Raw genomic sequence first — 12702 nt, 5'->3', positions numbered from 1 at the left:
GCTGTAGTGAAATGTGTGCGCCTTGTCAAGTGCAGCAAAAAAAACAAAAAAAAAAACACGTTTGAATTTCTGTTCTGACAGCTGTTCTGGGCTCCAGACGAAAAGAAAAGAAAAAAAAGCCTGCAAAGTCACTGAAAGATGATATTGAATGGATATTGATTACAAAAGGTAGAAAGGGTAACGGCTTGCGATTTGTGTGATCCACAGTTTGGGTTTGGTTTTGTATTACGCCCCAACTGCTCTAAGTTGTTTTAGAAGTCCACCTCGTGGTTTAAAGGGAGAAAGTGGATGCAGCTTCTAAGTGTAATCTAACGCCACAAAAAAGAGCTTTGCTTACAAAGTGAGTTTAGTGTGCTGAGGGAGAAATTCAACCCCATGCTGCTGAACACAGTTGTGAAAGGTTTGAACATGTATGCGGTTAGCCAGATAAGAAACTTTGATATGTTTTCACCCCTTTATCTCTGGTTGGAGATTGTCATCCTCCCAAATCTAGCATGGGTGTTACATTACAAATGTAGAGATTGGGCATGTGTATCCTGCAGGGTGCTGGCGAATTTTAAGCCCAGTTGTCCATGGATACCAGTGTTTTGGGATCCACATATGGTGTGTATACAGGGAGGGTCGTGGGACTGAGGTTTGGCGGTCATGTCTTGGCAGAAGGGTGGGTCGACTGCAGCCTGCGAAGCACAAGGGCCAGCCAAGGGTTAGCGGCAACCTCTCAGTGAAGCAACCTCGTGCTTCACTGAGACCCAATGGGACAAGGAGGGACAATCTGAAAATAAACAAACCCAACTCTTCTCCATATCTCATATGTAGTGGTTCCAGTGGCAAGGGTGGTGTAAAGTTATTAAATTAGTTAAGACTGTCACAGAGGAAAGCTGAAACAAACTATTGGGTATGATATTTGTTTTAGGACATCCCTGGTCTTTTGTGTATGTTGTCTGTCATACAACAAGCTGACAATCACCATCAGGTTTATATACGCGTTGTTGTAGAGTAACGTTGGGCAGCAGCTCCTCCCAACATCTTACAATCTGTCAGATGATCTGATGAGCACTCAAGCAGCAATTTTGAAGCGACTGAAACGTGTTCAGAAAATGACATGACTAACTCTGAAACACTCCGAGCGAGATGAATTAATCTCTATCTCTCTGCTAGGGGTGTAGGGGAATGCTCAGGGTGACGTCAGCGTGTCATCGAGCCACCCTTTAAGGACCGCCCACAAAATCCTGGACTGAAAACTGGTGAAAAACTGTTTTAACCTCTACCTCTACATTAATATATTGTTCAAAGTCTTTTCACATGTTTTCAGCAACTATTTCCCAACATATTTAATGCATTTTGAAATAAATCTCAGAATTGCCTTTACATGCACTTTAAAATGACTATACTAAGTGCTACAAAAGAAGAGGCCTCAGATCGGATGATATCCCCCGACTCCATCCTCTGCATCAGTGAAGAGCACGTTCTGAAGTCAGAAGTTCAAGTTGGCAGTCCTTAGAACTACACACGGAGGAGAATTTGTTTATTATGACAATAATTTCCATAGAATGATTCATATTATACAATAATCTGCCTTGTGCACGCCTCAGTACCCTTTCATTATGAGGAACAAACCATGTTAGTTCTTCTGTTTGCCAGAAGACTGTTTTTCCTGCCCCTTTTAAGGACTGTAAAAGCTGGAGCACGAGGATAGGCTTTAACATTTCATCCTCTGTCTTCAGCATGTCGACCGTTATTTCTCTCCTTAAATGTCAAAATGGACGCCATTATAAACCCGAAGAGAAATCCTAAGTCACCCCATTCAACATACTGGGTTCAAGCCTTCATTTGTGGCTTTAAAGCAGTTTCAAAGCCACAACATCTGCAGAGTTGACCACTAAGTGCTTTCGTGAATAAAATCTGCTAGTAATCAAAATGAGACTCTTTACTCCCGCCTTACTATTGTTTAACTGATATTCCCAGTCCTCCACCACCACTTGCAAAAACAAGACATCAATAGCAAAATTCTTTTTATGGGCAATAAGTAAAAAAATATGTTAACGCTTAAATACATTGGGGTAGAGTGTAAGATGGCGACATTATTTCACCACGAAACCAAACTTTTAATGAGATTTGCCAGTTTCACCTCCAAAACACACGATCCTTTATGTACGTAAATCTAGTTAAAAGCCTCCTGCCTCAAAACCATCTCAAATAACGATTCATAAACACTTTTTCATCGGTTTTACTCACTACATTGTTCAGTTTAATTCTCTATATGTCTTCAGGCGGTGTTCATTTCTAAAATACTTGACAGTGAATATTTCTCCTGACAGACACACCATTTTCACCTTGGCTATATTATTTACAACTCAAAGAGATTTCCCTCCCTCATTTCATTAGCCTACATCTTCCCTCAATATTTATCTGCCCCAAGCACATACTGCAACTTAAACAGCCTTAACGCAACTAGGGCAAATGTTTTAGATAATTATTCCACTAGAGGAACAGATACTCCTGGCAACATTTCCGACAGTGGGCTGAAACTGATCACAATGAGCCTTGGGAGCGCCAAACCATAAGAGATAATTACGAGTAGTTATCAAAAACAGAGATGATTCAGATTTGGCATGGTTCCTTTTCGTGGAACACAATCAGTCGATGAAATGTTTACTGCGTTCTAAGCCAGCAAATTTAACTTTACAACCCTTTTACGACCCATTAGGTTTAAAAGTACAGTGTGTAAGATTTAGAGGGCTCTGTTTATAAATTATGACAGAAATAGAAATTGAATATATGCTGAACTATGTTTTCATTAGTGTATAATCACCTAATCACCTGTTAATGTTTTAGTACCTTTAGAATGAGCCTTTTATACCTTTTTTTTATACCTTTACCCACAATGCTAGATGCCATGCAATCCTACACTGTAGGACCTTTATAGTAGGGATTTTGAGAAATTATTATCAACATCTCTATTTCTACGTGTTAAGCCTGATTTAATTGGCTGTTGCTTGTTGGGTTTTTTGTCCACTTGGCTCCAAACCTTTCATTGATAGATTATCACCTCATAAAGTTGATATGGCAAACATTTTAGCAAACTTTGCCTGTTAACAAATAAAGTCGATGTCAATATTAGCTAGCCACCCAGTCCAACATTCCCTTTCCATTTATTTCTAGCATCGTCTTCACTGAATCCTGGAAGAAATATCTGGCTCTTTAGCTGATTAATGCTAGACGCTAACTTCTACTTAAGAGAGGTGAGACTGAACAAAAACATAAAGTTGTGGGACATAAAACCAAGGCAGTGTGCTGAAAGATGTTCCACAGAGCTGAGGGGAACTACATAGTCAGGTAAAATACAATACAACATAAAACTTTTGAGCACAGCAGCTTAAAATACAGAAGATACGACATGGGGGTATTCGGACATTGGAGTTATTGAAAGGCACCTTTTGATGGCGCTTCATGGAGTAATGGAAGTACTGTCACTACAAGTGATGTAACTACATTTTTAATTGGTAATAAGTAATGACAGATTGATTAGATTGCCCATGTAACCCACCCAACATCGGTCACTGGACAATAAATCTAAGTTAGTAGCCAGTAGCAAAGAAACAACCAGAAACACTGCAAAGAAAACTGGCCTCCTGCATGAAACCCATTGAATTTACGGCTTCTCTTATCTCAGTTGATACAAGCACATGAACATTCCTGACACAACAATGCGTCTTATTAACATTATCGAGATTCATACATGGGGCATCTGGCAGTTACATGAAGGACAAAAAAAACAGGAAGCAAGAAAAAAGTTCTTACCATGTTCTGGTTTTTATGCTCTTTGGAGGGTTTTAAGAGAGATATTGTTCAAACTTATATGTGGTCCAGGGGGTTAAACAATATGTGCAGCATTAACATACATAAAGGCATTTTATTCACGTTTCAAGTCAAAGTATGATGGTTTGAAATGTGATGAAAGGGCACTTCTTAAAGACAATCCCATATTGATGCATTTAACAGTCAACCTCAGAAACCAAGCTAGAAAAGTAACAGATGTTGCAACTAACAGACTCTGTGATCTTCTGTCTTCTCTAGAGTCACTACTCTTCTTTTGTCACCTCTGTGTTCTTTGTGTGGCATATTTATTCAATTACACCCTTGTCCGGGACCAACATTTTTAGTTTGAACAGTGATGATATTTCCAATGGAGAATGAAAACTGAAATTCAAAAAAGGAATGTGCCAGTCAGTGAAATTCAAACCTCACCAACTCCACCAAACCCAACCCCTCACACAGAGATTAAATTGTTTTGCTCTTCTGAAACAAAGAGGGAAGATGTTTTCACTTCAATTCCCAGAGGGACCATAATGCATTTCTGAGTTGTGCAGGGGGACTGTGACGTGATTGAGGTCACAGATGTTTCGGGATACATGACTCTGAATGAGGATGCATTTCATTTCACAAAGACGCCTCCCTTATCGCTTGTCCTTGGTTCACTCTTGGTGTCTACTGAATAATGTCCTAGTCTTCCTAGTAAAGGCATCCATTACTGGGTCCATTTATCAAAAGGTGCTGTTAAAAACTAATATTACCTAAATGTCAAACAGAGCCTCATTTGTTAACCTGTCAGAAGCCTTAATGATGGGTATTCAAAGGACTGATCAGAAGTGATGGTAAATATATTTTCCAATCTATAACCATAATCTCAAGCAATCAATCTAACAGCCTGTAGAAAGATGAACTTATCAGCAGTGTGAATACATTCAGGTAAACCTGAGAAAACTGTAAACCGTCTTGATCCCCCCCATACTCCCCCGAATGTCTCAAGTCCTCTCTCAGCTCCTGTAAAACTTAGTCATTTAACACGCAGAGGCATTTCATTGGGATTACCATTGGCCAAGAGAGCGTTTGGCTGGGGCCTGAGCAGTGCCCAGGAAAAACACTTGACATGATTGAAAAAGCAGAGACTAGCCAGAACATCCACAGAGCTTGGAGTGCCTCATCACAGACAAATTATCTGCCTCGCCATCTCGTCTTCCACGTTTAAAACCGCATGTGACATGCAATGAGAATTTGATTAAAGGTGGAAAGGTCAGATAAGATCGTCTCAGCTCACAAGAAGGCAGCTTAAAAAGACAAATGAGGAAAAGCAAATTTGTCTGCACAAACTCCAGACCCAAATGAACAGTGTGACGCTCTTCCACATCAATCTTTCTCTAGCCTTAACCTTTTGCTCATAATTCTCTTCTCATCCCTGAGGGAAGAGACCGGGAATGCATAACTTTTGACCCCGAGAGACGACGCCGTTTGATGAATGACCATGGAAGGTCAGACCTCTGATTGGTATTCAACCTCCTCCATCTGAGGGCGCTGAACCAAAACGCCAGCGTGTGTCCCCCAGAGTGCAAATTACCATGCTGACTTTGATAGATACACAGCACTGGTGGATACTGAACTTTCACTCAGGGGGATGGAGTGCGAGCGTAGGCTGAAGCGGGCACTGTAGCGCTGTGGGTAATATGTTACCGAAGGGCTTTTCTGACAACCTCGCGGTGTCACGGTCACTTGTACAGACAAGGCTGACGGATGAATAGCCGCTGGGCACTTTTACAAAGATACTTGGTGAGGTGTGATAGAACTGGAGTTAATTTCTACCACTGCTCTGTCTCTCCAATACCCAGCTCCACACACACACACACACACTCTGTCTTACTCTAACATAACATATTGATGGTGCTGAAAAGTAAAGTGGGAGGATCTTTGACCTTTAAGGGGTGTCTGGAGATGCATAGCAGACAGCACCCACTGACTGAGCTGTGCACGAATAAGGGAGGCGTCCTGCTCACTCTTTTTATCCCCATAGAAATCAACCACATACCTTGCATATCAGTAGTTTTCACCCTGTGATTTAATACTTGATAATATCAGATTTGACAGAACTGTTGCATGAGCCAAATTCCCTTCTGAACATATACAGTGTTTTAGAGTGAATGAGGAACTACCTGTCCGGTTTCTTTCTTCTTTTTTTTTTTTTTTAAGCGGACCAGCTGTGGTGCAACTACCAACATTCACACGAATGATGATCATTCTTCTTACAAGCACAGATGCATGGCAGGCACGCTCGTCTAAAAAAAAAAAAAAAGCTTCTTTTTTTTCTTGTGCGTATGTGAAACACAACAGGCCTATGAGAGAGAGGAGAGACACATCTAAGATATATCTAAGAAAATGGCCAAAAATCTGAGAATAATAAGTCATTTGGCTGAACTGATTAGTCAATGGACAGAAAATGTATTGGTTACTTCTGTAGTGATTGGAAATTAAGAAAAAAATGCCAAATTTTCACAAATGTCAATATTTAGGATAAACATTTTTTAGTTTTCTGACATTTTATAGATTAGATGAAGAAATGTTTAATGAATTAAATAATCTGCAGATTAATTGATGATGATTGCATGGTATATTTTTGTCTTGACCCCTCCGGTCTGCAGTGATCTGCAGATATTCCTAACAAATTTCTGTTAGTAAAAGTCTCCTATGATGATCACAAGTTATCACCATGTGTTGTCCACCTTTTCCTTTAACTCTACAGTGCATCAGTGTCCTCAGATTGCACCCTCCAGGCAGCATGACAGTGTTCACATGTTTGTTCAGCTGTTTGCAAAATATAAACTACCTGATTTAAATGAGCTTTAATTCCCCCTGAGTGCAGCAGGGCATTGTTCAACACAAAGAAACATCTGAACCACTTCATGTGCAGGTGATGGGACCGATGCTCTCAGTTCACAACGTGTTGAACTTCACCTCAGTGGACATGGAGCATGTGGTTGGTTGCTTTATTTGTCATAAGGTTTATTTTAAAATTTAAATTCCATAAATGGATATTGCATATAAGAGGGGATATGAATTCAATAAGCAGTAAAAAAAAAAACAGTCAAAGTTACAGAAATACACCACTGCAGGCTTATTGTGGTCATATTACTACAATTTCACCGTTCATATTTCAGTACCCAACACTCCCCTGCTGCTGGAAAATAAGCAGTGATTTATTAGAGGATATACGGGTAAAGGCACACGCAAATAAGCGGGCAGGCGCAACGACCCGTCCCCCCCTACGTATCCGTGCGGAGGTAACAAGAGGAGATGACAAGTGGAGCAGCGGAGGGTGATGGTGCTGGCAGCGGCGCTGCTGCGCTCTGTGGGCGAGAAAAACCCTACCTGTCATCGTAGCAGAAATCTGCGTCCAGCGTGTTCAGATAGAGACCCACAGCCACGGCGGTGCACACCAGCTCCGTGATCATCTCTCAAAACCAATGTGGGAGAGGAGCCGGGATAGAAATGACTGGAATCAGGTCTCTGTGTTATTGTGCTCTCAATTCAGCCGCTCGGCAGCACGGCTCTCCAGACAACGCAGGGCATTTCCCATGACATGCAAAGTGTGTCAAAGTTTGCCATATTCCCCCTCTAACCCGCTGTGTTGAGAGACGGGTTCGGGGGTTGTTGGGGAGGTGAAGCTATCGCCGGGTCCTGGTCGAAGCTGTGCGCATTTCTGTGCTGCGGTGTTCTCGGTCAGTGTGCGCATCTCTCCGCCTTGGCACTGGAGAGAGCAGAGCGGGGAGACGCATGTGGTTTTGCACGGAGGCTGAGCATGCGCACTGAGCTCTGCACTGGAGAGAGGTGGAGAAAAAAAAGGTGGAGAGTGTTCGGAATAAGTAATTGTGTTTTATGCATTGCTGATAGACTGGGGTATAAATATCCGATTTAACAGCTACACACTGACTCACATCAAAGAGGAAATAATGCAGTTTATCTTCTTAAAGTAAACAATATGAACTAGTGTGCACTTTACCATGAAATAACAGATGTTAAATCATTTTTATGTTGCATTTACTTGTAATCAGGTGAATAGTGTCTCTCTCTCTGTAACCTGTATGGCTGCTCCTAACCCTTTGCTGTAATTTACAGAGTTTGCTGATGGACAGTAAAGTATACTGCTGTGAACTATAGCTGCTGTTAGTTCAGTTTGTTAGCCGGGCTGACAAAGCCAGACTTTGAGCTCAGCAGAGCACCGGGGGGAGTGGTAGCGTTTGTACCACAGGTGTTTTGGACCACAAGGAAGAGGAGGTTTTGGTTTTGTGGGAATGCTAAAAGGGAGTAGAGCCAGTGTCATGCCAGAACAGGAGCTGGGCGAGCGGGCAATGTAACCAGGCTGAGCAGCCGTTATGGACGTCATGACGGAGGTGAAAAGACCTAGGAAGATGTTGACGAGGAAGCTGAGAAGAGAAGAGGAGAGAGCGACCGAGCAAGAACCCACCAGAGAAGAGTAAATCTGGAACTGTTTTTTAGCCGTTGGCGAAAGCTTTGCAAAATAAATGCTGGGAAAAAATCAATGTAATGATTACACAGTAAAAACAGACAGTTAAAATCTTTGTTTAATCTTTTCTTGAAACATGTTCTGTAGAAGTTTATTGAAGATGTTTACCAAGTTACAAAAATATGTTCCATGTGGGACCAATATCTGATAGACATTAAGGTAATTTTACTGTATTTCTACTGCAATCCTACAGCAACATATTATTACAACAATCTGTTGGGTATTTTGATGTAAAATCAAAGTTCAATACAATAATTCCAGCAACAAATTGTATTTCGATTACATAACTGACTGTAAAGTAAGTTACTGAGTAAAAAAGAGTAACTTGCTGTGAAAGTAATGTAACTAATAGGCAATAATTTACTGTAAACTTACAGCCAAATATTTTACAGTATACATTTTCCATTTAATACTAAAGTGTCCTTCTAAACAGCAGAGATGGAGCTGCTGCTGTTAGTATTATCTCATTCTAACCCCAAATTAAAAATATTGATTCATTTGCTATTCACCAACCCACCACTGTCTCTATGGAGACTAGGTGTGATTGATGAACCGATGCACCTCACCCTATGGCTGAGAATGCATACAGGCATAAGTTTGGAAATGTGCAGCCTGGTCCCGCTGACTACCAGCTGGACCGACGCCTGTCTCTCAGTCGGGGCTCCTAGCGAAGAAATCCATAGCAGAGCAGCGGAGATAGAAAAACAGATGGCTGGAGAAGGATGTATAGAGGTTGTCGGCTGATGATGGGTGAGGCTGTGGGTAGAGAGTCATTTGTAACAGTGGCTTCCAGCGACCCTGATGCTGAACAAGACTTGACCTTGACATCATGGAACCTGCTGGAGGCAGACAGCTGTGTTTTCGTACTTGAGACGTATGTTGAAGAGCTTCCTCTTCTCCGTCGACCGTTACCAACGAGAGTCTGTGTTTGGACATCTTAAAATTTGACCATGTCATTGGTGGTTTTGTCAAATTAGGAGAACATCATCACAACATATCCAAAAACAAACCCGCACTCACAAGATGCACACTGTGCCCTCGCTCTGCCCCTTAGGGACGAAGCTGCTCTGTCTTGCAGTCGTCACAAGTAATTAAGGGATAAGCTAAAGAAAAAAAAGGGGGAAATATTCCTGTACAGATTGTAAACAGACCTACAGCAAAACAAACACATTACATATGAAGAAGTGTTTACCCGCTCTGACTGATTATCTGCTGCGTCCTAACCGTGGCTGAGCGTAATGAATATACTGCTTGCTCTGTAGGTGTACACCGGCAACAATTCCAAATAAAAAACATCCTGTTTTGGTTTTTAGATGTGAGTAAAAGGGCAGCTGAGGGCCCTGATGAACAGATGAGGAGGATTCATTCGCCAAGCGTGCAGTGTTTGTTCTTTTTATCTCTACATTTCCAAACTGAGGTCTAAATATGTGTCACATTTGATGAATGGATTTTTCTTCTTCCATTTCCTCTTTGGTTTCTTCTGTTTTCGGAAGTGACAATCATTTTAAGATCTTCTAATTTGAAGCGCATGAGTTTTCTCATTTAAACCATATTTTGTTCTGCTCATCGACAAAGCAAATGCTTACTTGACAAGTGTCCAAACTCTCCGTCAGGGCCTTCAGCATGGGACTTTTTAGCTCAGCTCAGCACAAAGTCTGGAAATCGGGGGAAACAGCTTACCTGGCTTGGTCCAAATGTAACAAAAAAAGCTCACTAATTAAGATGTCTATTAATCTGTTTGCTTTGTTTAATCCGTACAAAAAGTTTAAAACTTAAGTTAACAGGCTGCTGGCTCTCACCTTATAGTTAGCTGATAAAGATGAGGGTGATGACTATTTCAAGGCTGTGTTCAGACATAAAGGGGAGCACATTTTTGCCTTGCGTCATTTACACAAACTGCTGGATGGTTTTTGGAGTGCAGGTTGATTTGCTCCAAACAGTCAGTGTCCCAATAGAACGACAATAACTAACTATCAATAGACACACCAACCACGTATGTCAGAAGTCAATCTTGGGACCCATCAACCATCGTCTGGTTCAACGATTTAGACTCTGGGCTTCCAGTGTAGCCAGCATATCCAGAAAACAGATAACGCCAAGACTTCCTCTGCAATCCAGTTGGCAACTTGATACACAAGAATGATCAGAGAGACACATTTTCTGCTAATCTAATGCAGACAACTATTAATAAAAAGCTAAACCATCTTCAGACGATAACCAATGGCTTCCATTATTGCATTTCGGTCAATGCGTTCCATGGACTGTTGCAAACAGGTTGGTTAGTACTACTCATCCTACAAATGGAAATACTTGCAGTCCCTCACTGATAGATTCTGCATTCATACAGCTGTTTATAGGGAACTCACCAAAAACTTTCTGTTATTTCCCACCATTCTTTCCTCTCATCTCTGTATGTTCATGAAGCAGGTTCATAAAGGCCCAGGACGTGTATGAATTTTTCAATAAAACATTTTTTTCTCTGCATCTATTTGCCCCACTTTAGGCGAAGCATATTTCTTAAAATTCTTCCTTTTAGTACCATTATTATTATGCAGAATGTGTTTTATTGATTGTTTGTTTTGAAGTTCATATATCCAATTCAAGAGGCAAAACTGACTGACAATCCTTTACAACAAAGTCTACTTCCATTGATGCTGATACTGAGAGATTTCCGCTCCCCTTTAAGCCACACCGAGCATGTAATGGTAATTTCCATGCGCTATATACTCCGGAACCACTGCTTCTTCACCCCAGCAGATAAACATCACACAGGAAACAGATAATAACAGCTGGAAAGGCCGAGCCCGGGGTGTACTCTCACAGAAATAGCACACTCATGGTATTAATGTCAACACTGAAGCCCAGCAACCTAAAATCAAGGGATATCGCACACCAAATCAAATCCAGCCCAGTCTGTGGAACATCCACAAGGGTGTCACCACCTCGTTCTGCTCAGGAAGATCAGAAATATAACTGATGATTGTTTGGATTCTGCGCTGAATATAGATGGATGAGTTAATGAGTGTTTGTTATTTTACAGTTACTGTTAACTTCCCTAATGATGTAGTGGAAAAATGGCATAAATAGCGGGTAAATGGACTGAAAACAGATTGCAAATTAAAAAAATAAAACGCAGCAGGGGAGGTATGCTAAACCTCACTGTTGAAATTACCTACTGGCTTTTCTACTGATACTATACGCTTCCTGGGTGCAGCGATACTCTAAAATCCAATTTATACAACTCAAAGCATTTTCTTACCTCAGGAAAGTCTTTATACTCAATGACAGTAAAGGACAGCACAATTACTGAGTGGTTTATTCTACATGACAGGAAAAGAATTGTGTTCCACTTCAGTTTCCTGCTGTCACATCCATTAAAGATTGCAGTTTGTGCCAACATGATGTATTTTAAATGTGTTATACAGTATAGAAAGAATCGCTATAGCTCGCCGATTTGCAGATTCAGGATCTATATTCTTCAAACAAAGCAGGTGTTTGAGTCATGTAACATCAGGCTTTATATTAGAGGTAGCATGAGATTGTTTTTGGTTTTCTCTGACTGTTTTCAATGACTTGGCAGATGTTTTAGATTGATCTAATTTGACATTAATCTGGATGACATTGCAAAAGAATGGGCAAGAATAATGGAAAATATGAATGTGAGGGACAACGTTTCACATTGAAAACAGTAGTGCTTCTTGAGGGTGACATTCTTTGAATCCAACATTTATACAGCATGACGTGCCTGTTCACAAGTCCACAGATACATTTCTGACAGGTGTGAAACGCATTTATGTCCATGTGGGCACTTCAGTGAATAAATATGCCATGACATGAGGTGATAAAAGCGATTTGAATCTAAAACAAGCAATGTGTGCCCAGCTCCACGTCCAGCCAAATCCCCTCTTTCTCACAAGCAGGGCATCTGGCAGAGAAATGTAGTCCGTTCCTCACTGGAGGGGCATGATGATGGCAGCCAGGGCCACTTCCTGGCACCCTTCTCTCGGTGGCTGTGTGCCCAGGCCCAAAAAACAAAAATCCTAGTTTGTGCTTGGGACAGTTAAAACAGGACAACATGATGATTATGCTTAGATGGAAAACATTAGGAATCGGTGTATGAGTGGGTGTAGGAGTAAAGGTGGGTTAGTAGAGCGTGCATGCGTGCGATGCGATGCTTATTAAAGACCTTTAAATGGCTTTTTCGCCATTGCCATGCTTCCTGACATTTAACAAATGATCACCCCACTTCTTTCTCTCGCTCCTTTTCCACATTTTGGAGTTGTGTTGATGCCCGATAAAGCCTTCCACTTCCCTTCCAAATTTCACCCTTTGATTCTCTAAGGTTCATT

General features: G+C 41.2%; 2 protein-coding genes across 2 annotated transcripts in view; both read right to left on the bottom strand.

Moving 5' to 3' along the window:
• Positions 1-7615, bottom strand: part of tmtc2a (transmembrane O-mannosyltransferase targeting cadherins 2a) — a 58122-nt gene extending 50507 nt beyond the window's left edge. The window contains exon 1 of the mRNA XM_027272180.1: positions 7198-7615. Coding sequence (XP_027127981.1) covers positions 7198-7280 — 83 coding nt within the window. The 5' untranslated portion in view covers positions 7281-7615. The remainder of the gene's footprint in view (positions 1-7197) is intronic.
• Positions 1-12702, bottom strand: part of LOC104928802 (E3 ubiquitin-protein ligase TRIM38) — an 899066-nt gene that overhangs the window by 836423 nt on the left and 49941 nt on the right. The gene's annotated exons all lie outside the window — the stretch shown is intronic.

The sequence above is a fragment of the Larimichthys crocea genome, chromosome XX, assembly GCF_000972845.2.
Source record: "Larimichthys crocea isolate SSNF chromosome XX, L_crocea_2.0, whole genome shotgun sequence".
Taxonomy (NCBI): domain Eukaryota; kingdom Metazoa; phylum Chordata; class Actinopteri; family Sciaenidae; genus Larimichthys; species Larimichthys crocea.
Note: the sequence above shows the minus strand (reverse complement) of the source record. Positions and strands in the feature narration are given on the sequence as shown.